General features: G+C 28.1%; 2 protein-coding genes across 7 annotated transcripts in view; one reads left to right on the top strand and one right to left on the bottom strand.

The window, feature by feature from the left end:
- LOC107456885 (sodium-dependent phosphate transporter 1-A) overlaps positions 1 to 22,925 on the top strand; it is a 92,416-nt gene extending 69,491 nt beyond the window's left edge. For all 6 annotated transcript variants that reach the window (XM_016074884.3, XM_071181463.2, XM_071181464.1 and 3 more), the window contains 12 exons: positions 1,147 to 1,347; positions 3,009 to 3,110; positions 3,203 to 3,343; positions 5,292 to 5,377; positions 6,302 to 6,398; positions 7,857 to 7,976; positions 8,491 to 8,538; positions 15,494 to 15,547; positions 16,043 to 16,131; positions 17,526 to 17,647; positions 19,789 to 19,974; positions 21,944 to 22,925. In XM_016074884.3, coding sequence (XP_015930370.1) covers positions 1,155 to 1,347; positions 3,009 to 3,110; positions 3,203 to 3,343; positions 5,292 to 5,377; positions 6,302 to 6,398; positions 7,857 to 7,976; positions 8,491 to 8,538; positions 15,494 to 15,547; positions 16,043 to 16,131; positions 17,526 to 17,647; positions 19,789 to 19,974; positions 21,944 to 22,181 — 1,476 coding nt within the window. In that variant the 5' untranslated portion in view covers positions 1,147 to 1,154 and the 3' untranslated portion in view covers positions 22,182 to 22,925. The remainder of the gene's footprint in view (positions 1 to 1,146; positions 1,348 to 3,008; positions 3,111 to 3,202; positions 3,344 to 5,291; positions 5,378 to 6,301; positions 6,399 to 7,856; positions 7,977 to 8,490; positions 8,539 to 15,493; positions 15,548 to 16,042; positions 16,132 to 17,525; positions 17,648 to 19,788; positions 19,975 to 21,943) is intronic.
- On the bottom strand, positions 12,023 to 14,567 carry LOC139425569 (uncharacterized). Its single transcript, XM_071180850.2, has 4 exons — positions 14,464 to 14,567; positions 13,907 to 14,127; positions 12,647 to 12,805; positions 12,023 to 12,509 (listed from the first exon to the last, which is right to left on the bottom strand). The coding sequence occupies exons 1-4, from the start codon at positions 14,565 to 14,567 to the stop codon at positions 12,157 to 12,159; spliced, it is 837 nt and encodes a 278-aa protein (XP_071036951.2). The 3' UTR covers positions 12,023 to 12,156.
- Positions 22,926 to 25,587: the final 2,662 nt, after the last annotated feature.

The following is a 25,587-nucleotide window of genomic DNA, read 5'->3' as shown; positions in this document are numbered from 1 at the left end:
TATATTATATAAAACGCTAATATGTTTTAATTGATAGGCTTCGGCGTGCAAGAGCACGTAGTGAGCATATCATATGTCTAATCGCACTCACTGAATTATCAAAAAAATTCTCACAAAATTATCTTCATCGAAGCCGATGCTTTACATCCGGCGTTCAGTCCTATTTCATATTGTTTTACAACACATGGTTTTAGCCCTCTGGTGGGAAAGACTTTAAAACAAAACTTACAAAAGTTACTTTTCTCAACAACTGAAATTTAGAATAGTGTGAGTAAGAAAAATATGTGAGCTGTTTGCAATTTCAAATTAATATTGAAGTGCACAGGTTTAGAATTTTCTATAGTTAAAGTTTTCGGAACTTCAGTGTTCAAAAAAGTATACAAAAGCTATCCAATGCGCGAGCATCGGATTGCGAAGCAATCCGAAATGAACTGCGAAAGCAGTTCCTGGGATTGGCGAGCGCCAGCGAGCAGTGGGCAAAGCCTCCTAGTCTTTCTTTAATTTAATGAAAATCACTTTTGTAGCTGGTAGAAAATATGGAAGAATATGGCACACAATTTTCATTCCCTCTCAGACCTTTATCCCTCTATCATTAGTTCATTATGATCTAACCTAATTAGTTCGTGATCAAAGGTTGTATGTAGGAAAGTATGCAAAGAAAGAAATATAGTGAAAAGATTTCTCAAATATCTTGGTGTGAATCATGCAAACAAACCTCTTATCTCGTAAAGCGAACTAATTCTTATGATGTAAAATTAAAAACAAACTTGAACAAAAAACATAATTATATCAGTAGGAATAGTTTTTATTGATGCTAAATTTTATTCATTGATCCAGTTTTCAGGACGCCAAATCAAAGAGCATTTCTGAACCCAGAAAATCACAATAAAAATTAACGTAGTTTGTGAAAAATCATGTACTTTTGATAAGATTTGTAAGTTAATAAACTTAACCCCTAAGAACGACCTACCCCCATTAGCGACCATTTTACTTAGGAACAAAGAGTATTCGCTCCCAAGAGGTTTCATTGTAATTACCTTGGTACTCAGCATAAATGAGTTAGGCTATGTGTCATAGATAAAATTTTAATTTGTAAAAATGTGGGCAAATTTAAATTAATATTAATCTGTTAATTTTATTTTTCAGAAACCAGCATGGAGCCATTTTCTAGTGATGTGCTCTGGGTTCTCATATTAGGCTTCATAGTTGGATTTTTCCTAGCATTTGGTGTTGGTGCAAATGATGTTGCAAATTCATTTGGTACATCTGTTGGCTCTAAAGCTCTTTCATTGCGTCAGGCTTGCATTCTAGCTACCATATTTGAAGTATTAGGATCTGTACTTATGGGTATGTTTTTTTATTTTATTTATTTATTCCTTTTTGCTCTGATATATGTGTCAATGTCTTGTCTAGACAAATCTTAAATAATATTAATAGCAAATAGCATGAAATTTTTGTTTGCTTATTATTTTAAACAGGGCTCACACGGGTCAGAGAAAACCTGGAATTTTCGGGGAATTTTATTTTGACTCCAAAGATAAATTGTTGTAATTTTTTTTTAAATAACCTAGAAAATACCTATATTATATTTAGAAAGTAACCAGTCCTAGAGTTGTCAGTTACTGTAAACAGTTGTTAAGATTCAAAATAATTCTATAATGTAATGATAATTCTAACATGTATTGCAATTATTTGTTGTAGAATGCATGGATTTTAAGTCAAACTGACACATTTTTATCCTCGTGCAATGAAAGTGTGTGGTATCGATTAAATATCATCTGGATTTTCTTTGAAATTTACCTGATATACCTGGAAAAGTCAGAGAATTGTTTTTCTGAAATTGAGTGGAAACCCTGTTTAAAGAATGTTTAATTAAGTTGGTTGCACGAAATTTGAATGTTATAACAATAGCTGATTTTAAAAAAGTGGAGGCTTTCAAAACCATGTAGAAATGCATAGCAGTAACTGTGAAAGTAACCATTTCAAAATAATTTAGATTTGTGATAAAATCTACCCAAGTAAAGCCTGTCAAAAAATTATCTAAATGTGCGAGTGGAAACTGATGAGACATTATTTATAATATTGTGCTAAAAATATTGAAATTTTAAAGCACGTGGAAATTAATAGGAATTACTGCAGGGAAAAAAACAATCAAAAGTCATTAAGATTTTCACAGAATAAATGTTTATTTAAACACTTTAAAATTTGTAAGACATTAAAATGTATTAAAGATAATCCCAGTTTTAAAATCAACTTGGCTAACAACAGCAGCTAGAAAAATAATCGAAAAGTCACTTGGATTTATGATGAAGTAATGAAGGTTTAAAGTGATTACTTAAATTTATAATTCCCAAAGAAAGAAAAATTAAATATTAGCATATTTTATAATTTATCACTGATTGATCTTGTGTTGGGGATAACATCATATGCTTATTGAATGTAAGTTTGTACAAAAATTTTGATCTCAAGCAAGCATTTTGATTTAATTCGAGAAGAAAACTAGTGTTACAGTGACTTTGATTTTGGCTTAGGTAAATTCCCTATGTTAAAGGCTGGCTGGGTATCTCATTGGATTGTACTTACTCTGATTTATGTGGGGAATTGATTTGGAATTCAGTTTAACGTAATGCTCCTGGAAATTTCAGAGCTTGAGATTGTTTCATGTTTGGAAAGAAAGAGCAATGTAGCGAGGGATAGATGATAGTATCTAAATAAAAATAAATTTATTATCATTATATTTGGAATACTTAAACTAGTAAAAATTGAAATTTCTTCGTTTAAACCAATTATTAAAAATTGGCTTTTAATTTTTAGACTAAAATGAAAACGTTAATATATAATATATTATTTATATAGAAAATATTAATTATGTTAATGAATATTTCATATTTAAATTAATTTGATAATATTTAGCTTTGTTTCAAAGAATTTTGGCTCATGAATGTTTTTTTATTTATTTATTTCAGGATGTATTATTAACCTTGTTATCATTTTTCTCTTTTACTCAGGCTATCGGGTATCCGATACTGTAAGGAAAGGAATTTTTGATACAGAAATGTATTCAGAATTCGAGAAAGAACTCATGCTAGGTTTCCTAGCAGCTTTGATTGGTACTTATATTTTTCATTATTATTTTGCATTATGCTGCTATACATATGCAAAATAACAATTAAATGATTAACTTTTAATTTGTACATTTCAGGTAGTGCAATATGGAATATAGTAGCTACTTTTTTTCGCTGGCCGATATCAGGGACCCACAGTATTATTGGAGCTGTTGTTGGTTTTTCTTTAGTAGCTCGTGGTTTTATGGGAATTAAATGGACAATGCTTGGCCAAATAGGTAAGTATTGGTTTAAAGTCAAAATTAAATTTGAAATGCTTCTAAAAAGTAATAAATTTCAATTCTACCTAAGAGTGCCAGTCTTGTTACATTCTAATTCACTTTATGAACGAAAAGAAAAATTAATGTTTAAAAAACATGCTGTTCAAAACCAGGCATATACAGGTTGTCAAATCTCTTAACTTTAATCTTGAAAGTTTCATTAATGAGAGAGGATTCAGTTAAAAACCATAATTTTAGTTTAAAGTCCCAAATTAAAATAAATTATTACTTCTGAGTATAAATGTTTTTCTTGATGATTATATTATAAATTCTACTTATGACATGATAAATTTTGATTCAGAAATAAACGTTTTGTGAGGTTGCTTTTCTTTTGGAACTTGTTTGCTTCAATTTCTTTTCACACTGTCTAGCTGTGTCCATATTGATTGTTAAAAAAGTTGTAAACATTTTGTAATTATTAAATTTTCTGGATCTAAATAAGGATATTAATTGTCTTCATTTCGGTTTTTATAGTTGTTTAAATCATAGTTAATTTTTATTCCTTCTTGTAAAACTTGTATCTGTAAAATTTAGAGTAAATTAGGTCTTATTACTATTCAGGAAATTGCAAAATAAATTGAAGGTCCTATACTTACCTATTAACTATTTTTGTGAAATGAAATAAAATCTTGTTTGAAGATCAGTTTCAAAAATTTGAATTTGTCTCTTTGTACAGTATGATTTTTATCTACTTGACAATTTTATAATTTTTAAATCGGGAACTGGAAGAGATTCTTAAATGTATATCCTTTAAATAAATAAATAAATGTTTAGGGAAACACTTGATTAAAATATTAAGATCTGATTATAAATAATAAACCCAATTGCAATTTTAAGTAATATTGAATCATTAAATTGACATCTAATATATTTCAATTGAGAATTCAATAATTAATGACATTTTAAAACAACGAAGAGACATTAAAACAAACTGAAAATGTTTATGAATTTATATTTTTAATTAAATTAGTATTTTATGTTATACCTAATCAAAGTGTGAAAATAGAGTTAAAGAGCCGCTTAATTTTCATGATTGAAGAATTTTGCCTTTTTCAAGTTTTATAAAAGAGATGAGCACTGTTATTATATAATTTCACTTAAATTTTAAAGCATTTGACAATTTATTTTGGTTTTTTCTAACTGTAACTTCCTCTGTATTTTTAATATGTAGAAGTGTCAGTCTTAGTTTTTTTTTTTTTTTTTTTAATTTTTTTTTTTTTTTTTACTTTGGATGTTTTCTTTACTTCTTTGGATTTTTTTTTACTTCACTGGATTTTTATTTGAATTTTTGAAGTTATTTTTTTATTATGGGGCATCGGGGCACTGTCGGATTTTTGTTTTGCCGACAACAGAAAACCTCCAGCATGTTGGCTAGGCGGTATGTTCCCTGATGAAGTGTTGTTTTTGCTAACATCCGTATCTTTAGAATATTCTCTCATTTTTATTTTTATTTTTTTATCTTATTTACATTTTTTTAAATAGATTAGTATCTAACACATTTTGAATTTTAATGTTAATTTTGTCTGAAATTTATTTTTTATTGTAGTATTTTATTTATTATAAATTTTTGTAATATCATAGCTTGGCTTTGCTATGTATGGTGTTGAAAATTTTCTGTGCTTTTATGCATAGTTTTTAATCAATTTCAAAATTGTGTCATGCACAATTTGTATAACAATTCTGAATAAATCAAAAAGAGATCTGCCTTAGTTGCATTTTATTTCATAGCTTTTAATTCGGAAGCAAATGATTGCAAGATTAAGAAATGTTTTGAACCTAGCTTTTGGGACGAAAGGAAATTGGATTTGGTCACCACTAGTTTTGATTCTAAGGGAGTTAAAATTAGAATACTGTAAATGTGTGAGTTTTTGTATACTTATTCCTCACAGGTGATCTCACCTTTCAGTGGCTTCCTGGTTCCTGTCTCCAGTTTTGTCCGGATTTATCTCATCTGCTTTGTTCTTGGTGCTGAAAAAACTCGTCCTGACTAAAGTAGGTTATTTCAGCTTTTATCTTTTTCTATACTGCTTAATTAATATGTTTCTTTGATTGAAGTTGTTTTTAGAGAATTTTTAAAAATTATGTGACATAATATCATAAAATATTTAGAAACATTATGGTTACTCTGTGTTCTTATTTAAAATTGTAAATAGATGTTAAATATAAATATGTATATTCCTTGTGTTAGAATAAAAACTTTTTTCTTTTTTTTCCTCTTGTAATCAAAAGTTGTAGAGTGCATCAGATTACATAACTCGAATGGTTATCAGAGAAACGAGATGTAGTTTTGAATCATGATTCATCTGTTTATGAATTTGTATAATTTGTATTTATTAGAAGTGAAATCTTATATTTTTAACAAGGATGTCAACATATATAATAATTTTTTCTAAACCTTTGATAAGTATTACAATATATATATGTGTGTGTGTGTGTTTATAGCGTAAGTACCCGAAAAGGTTTGTAGAAAGTTATTCTTAAGTTTGTTTTATCTTGTAAAAGTTTAAACATTAACTAATTTTCAGAAACTTCCTTCACCCTTGCCTCTTGTTGCTGGATTAGCCAATAAGCTAGGCTAGCTCCTTAAATATACATTCAGAAAATCCAATGCTAAAAAGGGTACTCTTGTCTGTAAAGTAAACCACTGACCTTTTTTATTTTTATTTATTTAAAAAAAAATTTTTACTTAGGTTGTAATTTGATTTACACTTTACATTCCTTGGGACAGGCCAGTTAGGTTCATCTCTGTTTCTAATCATTACTGTAAATAATATTGCTAGGCTATGATTGTAATTAGAAAGAATCCAACTGCTGGTTTTTGAAGTGGTAAATTTAGTATGATATATGATGAGTAAGAAAATATTTCTTTCTTTGCAATTAAATAAATGTTATAAAGCAATGAGTTTTCTTTTTTAGGATGATGCTATTGAACGAGGCTATTTATCCTTGCCCTTTTTTTGGGGTATCACTGTTTTCATCAACTTGTTTTCTGTTGTTCATAATGGTCCAAAGTGTAAGTTTTTTGTGTTCACTTTTTTTGTAATTTTTAGTAATTATTTCAATGAATCTATTTTGTATGTGTTATAGAACGCCATTGTTCTATGTGTTAGCATACAAAGTAGGGGTGCACAAATATTTTGAGTGATGGGCCCCTCTAACAGCAAGTTAATTAATAAAAAGTCATTCCTAAGTATTTAGGTTTGTTATCTGCAGTAATGCTAATATTATGAAAACATAAATGTTTTAGACATTATATATCCTTTTTACCCATTATCTTAGCATTACATTTGCAGACAATTAGTTTTAAATATTAAAATTAAATTAAAAGTAAAAAATGCAAAACAAATATAAGCATTGAGAAAAATTATATTTTATCACGCCACATAATGTGAAAGTTTATTAAAAAAGCGATAACAGAAGTTTATTGTTCATAGAATAAAACTAAGAAAGAGAGAGATTGAGTATTTTATTGAATAATATGAATGGAAAGTAAAACGAAATTATTATAGTCCAAAGTACGAGTCAACATTTAGTTTGAAATATATTTCTATATAAGAATGCTTATCCATAGCGAATTATGAGAGGTTCTACAAATGTTAAATATTGATTGTTTTTATTTCATGTATTTATTTTTAATGAATGAATTAATTTATCATTGCTAGTAGTTAGGAACAAAGATAATTTTTTAACTTAAAATAATAAAAGCAGAATTACAAGCAGTAAAGTGTGTTCCAATAAAATTGCATTAACAGGTTAATATTTTAAATACTATGTGAACGCTAACTGTGAATAAAAATGTTTTTAAAAAAACTACTTGCTTTCAGTAGGAATTCGGCACAAATGAAAAATGCTAAAAAGGAAATTATTTAAATGCATAATTTCAAAGTCGCACATCATAATATCGTATTGAAAATATCAAGATTTTCCAAATAACATGACAATGGCTGCCGGAAAACAACTTACATCTACAGTGGAAATGGCTCAAATAAACTACGCCAAAAATGATTTTTTAAAAAGCTACTAAAGAGAAGTGATTTGTAATAATATCTTAATTTTAAAATTCTTGTGGAAATCTGTTCTGTAGCAATAACTGCCAATTTTTATGGGATTGAAGAATCATTTGGATTTTCAATGAAATCTGCACACATAGTATCAAAGGAAGTTATTCAAATTTTGTGCATCGTAAGCTTTATAAAGATATGTTTTTATTTTTAACCATGTGATAATCAGTAGAGAGGAATTTGAAACTTCCATTTTTTTCCAAGAAAAAAAGAATTTAGATTTTTTATTATGTTCAGGTGTTGCCACGAGCCATACATCAGTAGCTGGTAGGTTCAATGTTGTACAGCTCTTAATTAAAATACTTTTAAATATATATAAATATGTATCTAATAAACATGAAATTATTTGTCAATTTTTTTGCAATTTATGTATTTTTTCTTTATCTCAAATATGTATCTAATTTTTTTAGATCTTGGTTTTCAAAGTATTCCTGTTTGGGGTGTGCTAATTTTAGCTGCTGGCATAGGATTTATAGTTAGCATTTGTGTCTGGTATATACTTGTGCCTTATCTACAACAAGCAATTGCTTGTAAGTATATTTTTATTTTTTAGCTAAATATAGATTATGATTAAGATTTAATATTCTTCATTTTAAACTAAATACATAATAACTATTAACTTTATGGCTGTTTTAGGGATAACTTAAATTTTATTGGAAAGTTTAAAATGAAATGTATTGGATAGGGAATAACATTTACAAATATGTTTTTAAAAAAAAAATTTACAGTTAAATAAGATGTTTATTTTATTGTTTTTTAAAAGCTGAAATGGGAACTTTTAAATAGGGTACGTTCCTTATCAGTAAAGACTTTTTGTATTTTAATTAGAACTCTCTCTCTCTCTCCAACAAGTTTCAAAATTACATGATTAATTTAATTATTTTTTTGCAATTTTTTCTCTGTCTGTGTTAAGGCATTGGTTGTGTTTGCAGTATAATTGTATTTTAAATATGTGCTTTTTTAAAACAAAAAATAATTTCAAAAATAAATGTATTTTAATATTTCTTAATCTATTTCCATAATATAAATTTTTTCCTATCTTAGCAATGGGTGATAGCGAGAATAGCGAAAATCAGATTGGTGCAGAGGAAAGTAAGTTATATTTTAAATATTTGTTCTCTACTTATGAAGTTTTGGGGACAAAGGGAGATAGGGAATGATACAATAAAGAAGACTATCTTGGTTTCTCTGAAGGAAACTTCATGATCAAATTTCTATCATTTAATGCTGTGAATGCTTATAATTTAACATTTTAAGTAATGGCATGTTAAAAGAAAAAACATAGTACCTTAAAGTGTTTGGCACTTATCTTTTTTCTTGCCCTCTTAATCTAATAAAATTGCTTTAATATTTTTAACCTTTTGTGTTTATTCAATGTGATCAAAATAAGTTTGTTTTATTTCATTATTACATTGCTTGTTCAATATTATTGTGCTGATTTTTAACTGGTTCTTTTGAAGTTTCCAGTTGTAGTTATTGTTTATTAGAAACTTTTTATTTCAAATCGTGTGTCTGACTTCTTTCAGTTCTTTATCTCACATACTGGTGTCTAGGGATTTTCTTGCAAAAATTAAATAATTAAGTGTGTAGTAAATTCATTTGGAGTAAAATTATTAAAGTTTCAAAGCTGTTATTAATAAAAATTTTAAAATGTAGCTTTTTCATTTATATAGTAAATACAAACTTAAATTTTATTTAATCTCTTTCAATATTAAATATTTTTGAAAATTCAAATAAGTTATTACTATCCAAGCATGACCATCAAAATGTAAATCATCAGTTCTTTATAATATTAGGTAATTTAATTAAATAAAATCTTTTTTTTTTTCTGTTCAAAACTCAACAGTTACAAAGTTATCTCAAATGTTACACAAACTGGTACAGTATGAATTAGTAGAACTTTATAAGTTACTAAATCAGGATATCTAAGAAAAGTAATTTGTTATTGAATTATTTTTCCCCAATTTGATTTTTTAAATTCTTATCTAAGTCTTAGAAAATTTATATTCAAACTTTCTCTGCATTTTTAAATTATGTTTTTGGAAAAGTTTGTGACACCTTTTGGATGATTTTCTGCATAATGGCCAATTCAGTATGTGCTTATATTTTTCTTCCTTTTTTATTTTTACTTTTTCTTTTGCTACTGCATTTTGGTATGTAAAAAGTAAGAGCGATAGTGCAATAGAAAGGCCTTCCTCTTATTTTATTTTGTTCCCTATAGAAACACTTAAGCCTACCTGTTATTTGGTTAAGATAAATAATTGGACAAAACAAATTCCTAGACTGCAGTGTAATGAGGGATGTTCTTCTATGATAGCCTTTTTTTTTTTTTTTTTTTTTAAACACTTCTGTAAGTTAACGCTCTATTTTGAGATATTACAAGCTCCTTAATAGTCGAGCCATTTTTCAAAATTTGAAATTTTTCGCGGGTCGCAATTAAATACGTATTTAAAATGAATTAGAAAAAAATTTTTAACAGAAATTATGTTTATTGAAAACATATAAATAATAAAAGTACAAAATATGTGTATTGAATTTAAATATTAAAAATTAGGCACATTTATTTTAATTCTCTTAATAATTCTTTCAAATTTGCTGAATAAGTGGTGACAGCACTTCTCAGTAATTCTTTGAGATGCTGGTTAGTTAATACTGATCGGTGTTTGGATTTCACGAATTTTAAAGTGGAATAAAATGATTCACATAAGTACGTTGTTCCGAATATTGAAATAATTCGACAAGCAGCCTTTTTTAATTCTGAATACTTCGATTCTGGTACAAATTTCCAATATTCAGTAATTGACGTCGACTTATATTTTAATTGTAGAGAAGGGAAAAAAAATCAAGAGATGATTTAAAATATTTCGAGTCTTGAAATCTATTTTGGAATTCCGTCAATATTCTTTCTAGCTTTTTTATATACTTGTTGAGTTTTTCTTGTTTAATATTGAAACAAATTTTTTATAATTCAAGGAAAATGACAATGTTTTATTTTTAATGTCCTTTTGAAAGAGTTGTAATTTACTTTGTAAATTAGTATATCATACCAGGGTTTAAGCTGAGTCTAAAAATTCATTAGCAAAAAAGCTGAAATCTGAAAAAAAGTTTTAGCAAAATGCTAAAATGCCAGTAGGCTTATAAAATTACTTTATATCAAACAAGTACTGTAAGTTATCTGACAAAGAATAGCTTAATGTACAAGAATATCAAAAAGAATACCTATAACAAAAAAAAAAAAACACATTTATTATTTATAAAAACATTTTGGTTTATAATTAACAATCTTCCTTTCTTTCATGTTTGCCCATTTTACAAATGCTTCTTGAAAGTTAAATGCACTTTCAAGGCCCTCAATATTAATCATTAACAAATTGTTTACATGGTTGATTAACAACCTGTTTCGAATATTAGTTTTAATCAAATTAAGGCAGCTAAAGCCCCTTTCACAGTCAACAGTGTGCATTGGTATTGTTGCACAATACTCTATAACAGAAATTATTAATGGGTACTGTTCAGACACATCATTGGTATATAAAAATAAAAGTAATTCATTAAATGACATGTTTTTACATTGTTGCATTAAGATGTGTTTAAATAATCCCCATTCACAAAGTAATTCAGTTTCTGTAAACTGAAAATCTTTTCTGGGAGATTCCGAAAACAAATTGAAAATGCAACGGATTTCCTTTACACCATAATGCTGTAATTCTTCCGAACTATGGGGCATCCTGCTAGGTATAAATATATTGAACATTTCGATTTTATCCAAATCTCCCAATCTATCAGTAATATTTTCAATGATACAGTTTAAAAAATTGTGCATCAAATTACGGAATCTTTTCCTCTGTTTCAGTCCATCTAAAATTATATGGCCCTGAAACTCAAATTTTTCACTTTCCTTCTTAGACACATCATCTAAAAAACTCATATAATGAGTGCCGGTGCCATTTTTTATTTCTTCTAAACTTGAAATACAAGCCTTCACACTTGATTGAACATATTCAAAATTTAAATTAGATTTTTGAAATATGAGGCTTTATTAATGTTGAACATGATATCATTCATGATGGCAGTGGTTGCTAAAAACAAAAAAGTAGTTATATTTTTTAGCAACCCTTGAGCAACAGGACGTTTGTCTTCCATTAAAACACCAACAAGAGCTTGCCAGTTGCAATCCAGAGCTGTAACTGAATTCCCCAAAGACAACCACCGAGTTGTTGATAACTTTATGAATTTCCTTGATTTTTGTTCAAGGATATCTTGAACATTCTTCAATCGCCTGGTATTTGCAGGGGAGCATTCAAAATAAGAGTGAATTATTTTTATTATGTCCTGAAACTTTACCAGGTAAGCATTCTCAGACGCTGCTTGGCTCATGGCTAATGCTAGCCTATGTGCCATACAATGTACTGAAATTAAATGCGAATTTTGGTTTTTGAACAGAGCAGCAACCCCCGCTCTAACACCAGTCATAACTGAAGGTCCATCTGTACCTAAGGATGAGCATTTTGTAACATCTATTTTCAAACTCTCAAGTGTATTTATCGAAGAAGAATAAATAAAATTAGCACCCTCCATTTCTACTAAACTTAGATAATGTGTAGACAATCTACCTTGATGAAGCACTTTTAGGTAGATAATTAAACTTTGATCTATGGAAACATCCGTACATTCATCAATTATGACGGAGAACCATCTTGCTGAATTAACTTAATGCAGTATTTTTTCTTGAATGGTCATGGCAAGAGCCATTTCCATGTCCCGAATGCTGTCATAACTTTCATAAGAGGCTGTACCTATATTCAATCCACTGAGACTGGAACAACCTAAATCTATGCACAAATCTTTTATTGAACTAAACTTTCTAGTAGCCAAATGTTCCTTTGCTTGCATATAGACTATTTTCATTGCTGAAATAACTGATTCATTAGCACTGGAAATTGATTTTGCAACAGATTTCCCCCAGGCATTGCTCTCCATCAAGGCCTTGTTTTCTACAGCATGTTTATGGTCAATGCTCAGTTCATGCTTTTTCAATACATCTACTTTAGAAATCAAGCATCCTGAAAGATAAATAAGGGGAATATAATTAACATAAAAATTGAGACACCAAGAAAATAATTTTAGGATAAAAAATCAGCTTAATTATCAGCATATATAATGTGATATATATTATAGAAGTACAAATAAATACACATACCTGTTGAGCTGGATAAAATATTGAACTTCTTATCAGAAACACACAAATTGCACTTGAAAGATGGCAAATTGTTAATCCACTCAACTTCCAGCCATTTGTATAGGGAGCACCACTTAACAACGAGATTTCTTGAAGAAATCGAAGTGTTATACTTTTTCCCTTATTTTCATCATTAGTTTGCAGCGAATCCTCGTTTCTTCTTTTCTTTATCAGAAATTTTTCCATGTGTGCATAGATGAAAACAAATAAAAACACTCAAAATAAAATAGGCAACTTTTAATTCTTTTCTAACGAACGTAAAACGTGCAAGATGCGAGAAAAGTATGCAATCACGCCGCCGAGAAACCGTGATGACGAAATCGGTGTTTGAAAGCGGGAGACACGTCTGCTTCAACCAATAAAAAGCGTAGAAAAATTAAGTCCAGATTTCTCAGAAAAGATCTCTCTTTGTGTCGCATTCCTACTTGCAGCAGGAGGGGGAGGGAAAACTTGTTTTTAGTCTTGTGGTTGGTTTATTTTTCTTTTCTTCTCGGTGAAACTCATATTCTAGCCATTTTTGTTGATCGCTATGCTTCATCTCGTTTGATCACATTTTTTTTTCGTGAACGCTAGCGTCATGGTTCTTCTTGCGAAAGATATTTAGATTTTTTCTCCTTCTTGTTTGATCAAGTTTTTTTCATAAATGTTAGCGTCATGGTTTTTCGCGGAAGCTTTTTTTTAATGGAATTTAGTAAAATGCTTTGTTGAATTTTAGCATTTTTGAGGGGTCTTTTCGCATTTTGCGAAAAAAGCTACCGTAGCGGAAACCCTGTATCATACACTGTGAGAGGTTAGATATTATTTTATCTTTCCTCTGTAATTGTAAATTCAGTGTTTGCGAATGTTCCATGACACCAGTTAAAAACATCAAGTCTTGTAACCACTAATCATCGTCTAATTCTGAATAGGTTATTTCCTTTTCTTTCAGAAATGCAGTTATCAGATCAAAAAAATCTACAAAACAATTTAATACGTTGTAGCTAGATAACCATCTAGCAATGCAAAAGAAATTAATGTCATTAAGTTCTTCGTCCTTTAATTCTTTATGGAAATGTTTGAATAGTTGATGATTTTTTGCATTGGTGCCAATGTAATTTACAAGTTGCACTGTACAGGATGTTTTAAATATTTTGTAACGAGATGTTCTCGGTGAACTATGCAGTGAATTGGTATGAATTGTGGAGTTTGAGGATCATCTTTCAAAAGACCAATTTTTTTTACCCAGCATTGCCAGAGCTCCATCAGTAGCAATGCTTGCAAGTTTATTAAGAGGCACATCAAAAGTTTTCATTATGGAATCTAATGCATTTTTAATATCGGCACCCCGGGTTGACTCTTGAAGTGCTACTGAGTCTAATAATTCTTCTTTAACAACGAAGTCGGATGTGAAAACTGTCAATTGCGGAAGATCTGTGATATCTGTCGATTCGTCAGGGGCTAGGCTGAATGTAATACAGTTCTTCAAATTATTTTTTAAATTATATTCCAGCGATGTATTAATTGTTGTTCTGTTGTGTGTCTCGAAATGGGAATTTGCAAAACAACTTGGTGCAGTGCTGCATTATTTGGATCTAAAACTTTAAGTACATCTTACAAAGTATTTTTTAAATAAACTCTCCCTCTCCATATGGACATTTTGCACGAGCAATATTCCAGGTAATAACAAAACTGGCTTCAGCCACATTATTAGCTTGATTGCTAAAGGTCTTCAAAGTTGACTGTTTATTTAAATTTGATTTTAAAGAAGCAAGTTTATCTTATCTTAATTTGATGGATACTGATTAGAAAACTGGGGATGATTGGTTTCATAATGTCGACGTAAATTGCTAGCTTTATAATTTTTGACCGTAGAATTACCAATAACACAATGCTTTTCTGTCATTGTCAATAAAAAAGAAATTCTCCCACTCATTATTAAAACTTTTATTTTCTTACTCGTATTTGCTTTTTTTATTTTCGTTCGCTGTTGTCATATTTTGAAAAGAACTGGAAATAAAAAAATTTAGAAAATACAAGTTTTGTGTTATTAAAATAATGACATGTGTTATGTACTATGAAACAAATTTAATTAACTTACCAAAAATTCCAGATTACAAATTATATCCATAGCAAGAGTGATACAAATTATTTCCTCCAAAACACGATATCAACTGTCGGTTGCAATGAAGGTTTGCAAATTCAAAATCGGTCTGGAGTCGGTCGATTACGCCACTGTTTATGTTCGTTCACATAGTTTTCGATGAATCATATCATTCTTAACTTGAACGGAAATGAAATTTGTTACAACATTGCACTTAGTCTTTCTTACTACTTGTCAGTAATTTAAAAGACATTTTGAAACACGTACCAAACGATAATAATTTTTGATGATAAAATAGCACAAAAAGGAAAAGGGAACTCTGGTACATTTATCGAGAGCCACAAATAATCCTTCATAGAGCCGCAGGCTAGCCCCCCCCCCCCCCCTTGTTATAATCAATGCTAACCAGTGGCCCCCATTCCCCCAAGCTCTTGGGCAAATTCTAAATTCCCCCCCCCCCAAACTATTTGTTTTATTTAGTGTAAAAATCCCCCCCCCCCTGGTGGGGGCCCCTGATGCTAACTCATAAACACAATTCTAACATGTCTGTTAAAATCAAAGCTTAAATTGTGCCTTTTTTTATATATATATTGACCCTTATTTAACTTTTATAAAACAATTAATTCTAAATGAACCTTTATATTCTCATAAGAGTTACTCATGTTATGTATTTTTGCTGTATATTTTTTAAAAATAGACTGCATATTAATTCTATTTCCTTCCTCTAGTTCCTTCTAAAATCTCTTATCCTGATGTAGAAAATCCTGCTTTTAATGGAAATGGTAAGGAAAAGATCGTATTACCTTTTTTTTTTATGTTGACTGACAAATGACTGTGTTTATAAATAAATTTTGAAGTCTGTCTTCAGTTTTTGTAGTTTTCTATTAATCATGCTGTAAAGGTAGCTGAAAATTGACAAACCTGTGGCAAATTATTAAGTACTTATGGCCATTTGTTCACCTAGCATTGCTATCAAAATAAGTGAGACAATGTTTTCTGTTTATGTATATTTGTTTGCCCTAAATCAAGTGCCACTAAACATGAGTCAGTAGAGTAAATAGGTCAAAATTTGATAGAAAGTACCTTTAATATTGGCATTTTTGTAACTTGTTGTAATAGTGGGCTTCATGCAATATGCAGTACACCTTTTTTAAATGAAAACCTAACTAAACTTAAAACCTGAATGTTTACACATTGACTAGCAGCCAATATAATTATATACAAAATGAGTATCATTATTTTATGTTTGTGTATAAAGTATCTTACAATAATTTCAGGACATGAAATCCAAATGCAAGATGTAGGAAATGGTATATCAAAGTCAACAATAGTACCAGTGGCCACATCAGCTGAAATAAGCAAAATTGTAAGTTTCCTTATGCATTAAGACTGTAACTATCCAAATTAATCAGGAACACATATGATCTACATAATCTCTTGATAACCAAATTGTGCTTTAATTTAAAAACAATGTTAGAATTTGTGCCATGTGTCCGTAACTTCAAATCATTTGAATTACATTATGTTCTTTGCCTTGTTTGAGTTCTATGGAGTTTTGTTGTTTGGAATTAATTTTATATCTAAAATAAGACAGAGCATCACTAATTTGAAAAATAAGAGTTAATTTCAGTTGATATTTTGTCTGTAACAAATTATTGATTTTTATTCAGGTGATATGTGTGGGAAATCGAACTATAAAATAATCTTGCGTGCTATTCAAACGAATACTTAAAAGACTGGATGTACTGCTTAGGCAAAAACATGCACAGCTAGATTTGAGTGTGATCTAATATTAAAGTCGCTAAGATTTATGCATGCATGTTGGCGAATTAACCATTATATTAAGACAGATAATCCGGCATCAGAGAGTGATAAAAGTCTGCTGTATATAGATTTAAGAGTTTATTCTATTTTAAGAGGAAAGAGACTTACTACTCTGAATAAATTGCATGCAAGTGCAGGGAGCAATCCAGGTTTTATATTTTGAGACCCATTTTTATGAAAAAGAATGGAAAATTATTCTGGTGAAAATTCCTGAATGAAAAGCATTCACCATATTTTATGTTTCATGTCATTTATTGATGTTTAATATAATACAAAATACAATTAGCATTTTCAAACCATGTGGAAACAAATCGCATTTGTACAAATACAAAATGCGATTTTTGGTTTTAGAACTGTGGGGAATTGTTGCGATGTGTCATTTTTTAACTCGGGGTTTCTTTCAAAATTTTGTTTTAAACAAGTTTAATTTACATGCAGCCCCAAACTCTCTTAAGTTCTGAGAATCCAGCTTGAAACGATTTTACGTGATCATTTTATAAAGTAAACTTTGTATAGGGGCTGTTTTTACAAATTGTGAAAGGACTGTTTAAAAGATTAAAATTTCGTATAGGGACAGCAAAACTACCTTTATTTTCACCCTCGATCGATCTCTGATATGAGTCGACAAAATTAAGAAGACAGCTAGTAGATCTAAGAACAGGGGTTAAAAATAGATGTGTCTTGAGCTATACTTAGCTGTTAACCAGAAGAAATGTGTTTTATGCTAATATCCTATTTCTTGATATGCCTTATTTCTTGAAATTAAGACTTTCTTTGTTTTCTTAAATGGGTATTTTCAATAAAATTTAATGTCTTAAAAAATGAAAATTAACAAGAAGCATTAAGGCCTCCTAATCAACAATATTTTGTGTTAACAACCATTGTTATGAAGAATACTGAAGTAGAATTATTTGAATATTGTTTCTCTTTTAATAGGAAAAAGAGTTTACCTGCTCTGCTGTTCCATATGATACACCTGAAACTGGCAAAGTATTTTCATCACTACAAGTTTTAACTGCTATTTTTGCAGCATTTGCTCATGGTGCAAATGATGTTAGGTAAATATTCTATAACAGATTGTTAAGTATGTGGGATACTTAATATTAAAATTTAAATAGTAACTATTTCTAAAAAATCTTATGATTTGTGTATTTTAATTATTGTGAAACTGCATTTTGTTCTTATCCTGTATTTGTTTTATGACAGATGATAATACATTTCCATTACAATATGTATTTATTTCCCTCTAGTTAGTTTGCTATAAGGAATGTAAATTTGAACCTCATTGACATGAAATTGAAAGGATTCGAACATTTGTTTAGGTTTATAAGAACCTTATGATACATAGACATTTTGTATTAGCTATACACAACATGCATTATCTATTCTCCATACATAGCAATCACTCTCATATGAATGTGCGAAACAATATACATTTTATTTTATGTTCATGGTAAATCGACTAATGATAAATCGTTTAAAACATCTATTTTCACAAGGAATATAATTAGTTACTTTAAAAGTTAAAAATAATTAGCTGAATGGAGAGAAAAAAACTACAATGCTTAAAAAAATTACTGCTTTAAGTTTTTTTTCTAGCAAAAAACTACATCAACTTTTAATATCTGTGTTTCAATCTTCATCTATAGAAATTGGATAATCTAGATATCTAATTCTTAGAGTAACTTTTTAGAATGATTAAGATTTTTGTGAAGGATAAATTTACTATTTTTCCACATCCTTAGGGATCCAAAAAAAAAAACAACTTTTTAACTATACTAAAAGTGAAAATCTATGATATTTTAATCCGATTATAGCTTTTTTAAAATATATATATATATATATATATATATATATATATTCAGTCCTGACCCTACTCTAATTCCATTAATCGCTTTCATCCTGAAATTATCAACCAATGCAAAGGCAATAGAATATTTTCTAAAATATCAGTGCTCAATCACAATTACCCCTGCATATGCATTTATATATTGAACAGTCATTACTGTTAGTGTACTGTTCTATTTGTAGATCAATGTTGCATTCTTAAAGTTAATGATCATTTTCTATTTTATCAAGTTTTTCCATGCATGTTTAGTGCAGGGAACAGTGACCGAGCTTCGTCATTTCTAAATTGTTGTCTCCGTTTATTCATTTGATTTAATGACTTGAATACAATTCAAAAATAACAAAGTTTGTTCTTAAAGTAATCAACTGCTGATTGTACAAAGTATCAGATTTCTTACTGGATTAGTGGCTATAGAAATTTTCTATGCTTGTAAGAAAAGAAAAAAAAAAAATTACTTGTTATGTTTCAAAGCAATTGAAATAAACAGTTTTAATAATCATGGAACTGTCAAAGGTTTGAATTTAAAGTCTGTAATAACTTAATGATATAATTTTTTTTGATAAAAATGTTCGCGACTGCAATACTAAGCATATATTTTCTTTATGTATAAAGTTATTAAAACTTTTCTTTTTAATTATTTGAGCAATTTTTTTTAAAATTAATTTTACTCCATGATATGTAGTTTTTATAGTCAATGATGATTGTGTCCAATTAACATTTCAGTAATTGATGAAAATGCAATGGGTACCATTTACTAATTTACATATGTAGTTTGATTTTTTTTTTTTTTTTAAAGAAAAGTTTATTTGTCTATTTCAAAACGTATCTGTCATTTCAGTACGTTCGATCAATCATGATACTATTTTTATTATCAGTGTATAAAATTCATCTTAATTTTTAACAACATAAAGTATTATTAATTTTTAAGGACCTTATAATTGCACATTTTGCTGCAATGTTATTTACATTAAGCTGAATATTTACAATAATAGTCCTCTGTATGTGACTGTGTTAAGGTTGCATACAAATTTGAATTTATGAAGATGATGCTGTAAATTTACTCCATGAATTCTGTTTAGAAATAAGTTTAAAGATATTTTTAAGAAAATCTCAGCAATTTTAACTTTTTTTTCTTTCTTTTGTTCTCTGTTTTAAAAAAATGAAATCTTATATGGAAAATTACCTACAGGTGCTGTAATCTGTAGAACCTAATGATATTCTGGGATTGTTGATCTTTGAGTGCACGATTAATTGTAAATAAATTTTAGTGGAGCGGTTATGTGCATATTAATATTTTTACATACATGACTTATTTATCACATGTTTAATAAAATATATATATATTTTCAGTAATGCCATTGGACCTGTCATAGCAATTTGGCTGATTTATCAAGATGGAAACGTAGCACAGAGAGCTGAGTCTCCATTTTGGATCATGTTGTATGGTGGTGTTGGTATCAGTATTGGCTTGTGGGTCTGGGGTAAAAAAGTCATCAAAACTATGGGTGAAGATTTAACAAAAATTACTCCCTCAAGGTATCATTTTGAGCTTTTTATTCTTGTGTTTTGTATTTAAAATTTTAAACAGAAACATTTTAATTTGAAGTATCACATCTATGAACGAATGGATATTATATATATATGGAATAAGCTTAGAAATTATTTTTATGTGTAATATTTTGCATTAGACGGAATTTTTGAGAAAATGGAGCTTTGACTACTCCAAAACAATTTTGGTTAAAATTATTACTAATAGTGTTTTGTTAAATATATTGTAAAGTTAAGGTAAACTGGCATTATTTTTAAAATTAAATTAAGATCAGATTTCATAAAAAAAATTTTACTTTACAAATCAGAAGCCGATTTTAATTAGTTTAATAATTATGTGACACTAAATAGAAAGTCAACAATACATGTAAATAAATATATATTTTAGCTCATAGATATAGTTTATTATTTACATGGTAGCAGGGTTGGGTTTTTGACATGACAAGGGTATAATACTGGTTTAAACCGTCAAAACTGAAGTTTGCCAAGAAAATATATAAACTACCAACAGTTGCCATGCATTATATTGAAATTTAATTGTACTACTGGTAAGCAGCAGGTTTTAAAATATTTTTTAATTAAAATTAAGGTAAAATAACAGATTTAAAATCTCAGAAATTTATATTCAAATGCATGTGCAGAAAAATTTTGCACAAAAATTGTTTAAATACTTATATTTTGAAGAAAAAAAATTTTTTTTTGATACTTAAGAAAATTAAAAGTTTATTACTATGCATTTTTGACATATAAGGGACTAATATTTATAAGGAACTTACAAGTTATGTTGTATAAATACAAACTTGATACAAGTGTATAAAAAAAAAATTTTTTAATGTTATACAGAATATCTTTATTATCCAGTATGTTAATTTGAATTTAAAAGTAGTTATATTTGTGAATAATGATAAATATAATTCATGTTGTTTATTATATTTATTTATACTTATCACACTTATCATTTTAAAACAATTTTTATCTCTTAATTTTTTTTTCTCCACTTGTATTAAGAATACAAATAATGCATATCTTGAAAGCAAGAAGTAATTATTCAACAGCTGAATATTTAGATATTCAACAAAACTATATAATATTCAGCAAAATGAAATTCTAAAGTATTTGGATAAACTAAATTTTCAGCATAGTAAATGAATATACTGTAAATCGACACTAACTACTCTGTGTATTTAACAGAAAGCACTTAAATTTGTATTGTCTTATGTTAAAAAGATTATTAAGAAGATTTAAAAGAATATTTAAAAGATGTCTAATGTACAAAACTGCTAATGTTTATCTTTAAAAATGTCTAAATTTTAGTATAATCTATACTATACACTAAATTTGGTTATAAATAAATTTCTTAATAATATCACTGCAGATTTTCAATAACACATAAAAATAAATACATAATATTACAAAAGATGTGAGCTTTCAAAAGTACAAGATTTTGGTTACTATTCAAAATATAAGTGTTTCTTCAAAATTTTAAATTTATTTTTTCTAGAACATATTTAGAAACACTATCCTTTATAAAAAAATATATAAATTTTATGTATTAATTAAATTTCGCATATGAATATAGGTTTTTGAAATTTTTGACAATGAGGTTTTTGACATGACGGTTTAAACCGTCAAAAACTGTCACATGTCAAAAACCTGCCAACCCTGCATGGTAGGAATAATTTCTAATGCTACTCAAAATTAGAAAATACGAAAAACTTCTGGAATTTAAAATGTTTGAAGGGACGAGTTTATTTTTTATAATTTCTTAATGAATCACTTTGTATGTTTAATATTCTAAGTATGTGTAAAAATAACTATATGTTCTAGTAAGCTATTTTCTCCACTCTATACTGCTATTTTAAGTGTTTATTTAGGAAAAACCTAATTCCTCAAAATTTATTTAAAAATATTCTATTTTAGTTTTCAAATACATAAAATACTTAATTTGGTCTTTTAGTGGATTTTGTATAGAATTAGGAGCTGCGGCAACAGTACTAATGGCATCAAAAATTGGTCTTCCTATCAGCACAACTCACTGCAAAGTAGGTTCCATTGTATTTGTTGGATGGACTCGATCTAGAGCTGCTGTGGATTGGAAACTTTTCCGCTCAATCATTCTAGCATGGGTTTTAACCTTGCCAGTTTCTGCTGGGTTATCTGCTGCAGCCATGGCCATACTGAAGTCTATAGGTTGAATACACTTTTTATAAAATGTTCATATTTTACAGAAATCTCTTTTTCTACAAAACTTTTTTATGTTGTGCTTGCCACAATATTTGACATTTTAAAGACTTGAATTGATTGAAAATCGTCATAATTTCTGCAAGTTCACAGAAAGATAAAGTGTTCGTTCATGTTTGTTTTTTGTGATTTTATTTGTTGCTTTTTGCTATGAATTTTATTTCCTGCGTTTTGAATCAAAAATTGATTTGCAATTTTATTAAAGTGTAATTGAAATTATACTTTTCTTTCCCATGAAAGTATTTTCTAGTCAAGATTCATTTTTTGAAAAAAACAAAAAAAAAAATGTTGGCCCGGTTAATCTAATGAAAAAATGTGTATTTTCAAATTATCACAATTGTTGTTAAAATGAATATTGTTTTTATCATTAATTTTACATTAGAAAAAAAGTAGAAAAATCAAAGATTTATATGTGATGTATGTGTCTAGCTTTGTCTTGTGTCTCAGTCATTTTTCATTACTACGAATTAGTACTTTAGCTGGTCTGGTCATGTTGCTGCTATAGACAGCATTTTAATCTACTTTTAAGAGCTTGAGTTGCCTTTGTTGATTGTATTTATCTAAAAGAAACTGAATTTGGTCAATGGATTTTATAGATTGAAAGATTTGTAATATATTTTGATGTAATTACAATTTTTCAAGACTTTAGTGTAACAGTGAAACACCGAAACCTTTTTTAATAAAAGAATATAAATGTATTGTTTTGATGTTTTTATTTGTTTTTATCTCTACATAGTACTCAGAAAGGGAAATATTGTACTTAATTTAGTAATGTGTTTCGTATTGACATATTTTTGAGAGGAGAAAAGACGAAAATTTGAATAAAAATGTTAAATAAAACTAAGATAATTGATATGTTATCAAAACTACTTTTTTTTACATCTCCTTCCCACAAATTTTGAAAAATCTCTGCTAAAATTGTTCTCTTGTGCATTTTTTTCCTCAGAAATACATTAAAATTAAAATCAATGATTGAGCATTGTAACAATTAAGATCTATTGATCTTCTACTGATAAATCAATTCTTTTGTAACTTTCCTATCGTTTATCTTTCATGTGTCACGAAACAATGTCATGTCGTATAAAAAATTTGTTTTTCCATGCATGTTTCAACTGTCACGGAGCATTAGATTCTAGTTCTGAACAACATATAATTGCATAATCCCAGACATTAAGGTTTTAAAAAAAATTAAGAGTAAAAAATCCAATGAAACCACAAATTTAAGTTGTAGCTTTTACCCATAATCAGGGCCTGAGACTAATAAGCAAGGTGGGATAAAACCTGTTTATCATAAAAAAATTTTAATATCTTTGCAAAATGAAAGAAATATTTCAGTTAAATACGATCTAAGTTACATATATAGTAGATAATATAAAAGTTTTCATGTACTTAATTTGAAGGAAGGATATGTCGACATGATCTGAGTACTAAGAAGTAAGCGCCGTTAATAAAACTCTCCAGATGAAATTTAAAATCTTAGGATAAAAGAATTTAAAGCTTTGGAGATATAGCGAGATACATATTATAGACGAGATACATATCAAGACATAGATATTAACATTAAGGGGTTCAATTCTGCTCTTCTATCTAAACTATTTGGATCATATATTTTCCAGATTTCAATGACTGCTCATATTTTTAGGATCAAGAATCAAAATTTGTTTAAAAGAAGGTCTGTTTATTCAAACAATGTGTTTTTGTAACTTAAAATATTGCCTCTATATATTGAGTAGAGTATTTAAGATTTAGCCTATGGTAGTGAGTCTCGATGCATCCAAGTCTGATCATTAGAACAAAAGTTATTCAAAGTGCTCACTTTTTTGTGCACTATACAGATCAGAAATTTTTCCAAGCTAATTCAATAATTTAGTTTAAACTACTAAAAGAACAAATTTTTGGCAAAATTTTTAAATCTATAACAACATTTAAATTTTGAAACAAATTTATAAATAAGCTTGATTTAAATTAAATGTTTTTAAAGACTCCCTCCCCCCAAAAAAATAGGTACTTAAGTTCTACAACTTTTTAATTTTTTTTTCTATTTTAAAACTTAATTTTATTTCCTAAGTTATAAAATCTATGATTGAGTTAAACAAATATTGGGGCAACTACAATATTCTACATTTCTAAAAAAAATTTCAGTATTAATATTTGACAAAGATTTAATTAATAGTGAATCTCAGCAATTGAACCATTTTCTATGTTAATAGTCACCTTTAAAAATACATAAACTTTGTTGCATTTCATAAACTAATTGGATATTTCTGCAGTTTTCCTTTTCATCCTACCTCTCTGCTGCTTTATTTTGCAGTGCCAAAGTCATATTTTTTACCCATGTTAAGTCAACGTTTCTTTAAATTCCTCCAAGATTTTTTTTTTTTTTTTTACTGCAATTAAGATGTAATTAACAAAACATCTTACCAAATGATTAAGTTACATTAATGACCCTTGACTCATCTATTCAAAAACTAATGACTGGTTAAATGCAGATTACTTCACCTGGAGTAGGTAACGACAATCTCCCAGTGACATAAGAATTGTATATTGTTCTTTTTTTCCCTCACTCTCTCTCTTTTTCTTTCATTCCTTTGCATTGAACAAAATTTTTAAAGAAAACGAAACTGTATTAAATTAATCATAAAATGTCACCAAAGTATATTAGTTTTTAATAGAATAAACGGTTAATTTATTTATTTTCTTTTTTTTTAATGATTACATACTTAGATTATGTAATTTTTATTCTACCACCAATGAAAATAGTATAAACAGGTGTATTATTCAAACATGCACTTTAAATTTTATTTAGCGAATTCAATGTATAAGTAACAGGATAAATTTCAATAATTAACTAGTCAGCTGAGAAACCTTATTTTGTTGAAAAATAAATTCTTAAAACATCCCAAAAACTTAAGATTAATGGAATGTTTTAATCATTTTAAAATTTTGTAACGCTTACAAACATATTTTTCGCAAAAATAATCCCTTGGAATTTATAATTACCCAATATTTTTCAATACCTAGAGATTCGAAATTTTTTGAAAAATATGAGATTGTTTATCAGACAGCTATGATTTTAAATTGGTTGGTTTTCAGAACTTATGGTTACAGTCTGAAGCTTTTGTAAAAGTTGGGGAGTCTTCTTAACATTATCAGTTATGGCTTACTCTTCACTGTATTGTACATTATCTCAGATTTCTATAGATTGTTTTTATTATTTAAAAGTGCAACTATATATTTTTTTTCTTTTTTAAAAAATCACTAAAATATATTTTTTAGAAAAAATTTATCACAATCGGTCTCTAAAATCCTCCTAGTTCTATAGATCATCTTAAAATGAAAACAACTAGCTAAGAAAAGATA

The sequence above is a fragment of the Parasteatoda tepidariorum genome, chromosome 8 (genome assembly GCF_982258835.1).
Source record: "Parasteatoda tepidariorum strain Cologne lab strain chromosome 8, Ptep-v5.0, whole genome shotgun sequence".
Classification (NCBI taxonomy): Eukaryota; Metazoa; Arthropoda; class Arachnida; order Araneae; family Theridiidae; genus Parasteatoda; species Parasteatoda tepidariorum.
This window is presented reverse-complemented; position numbering and strand designations above follow the sequence as displayed.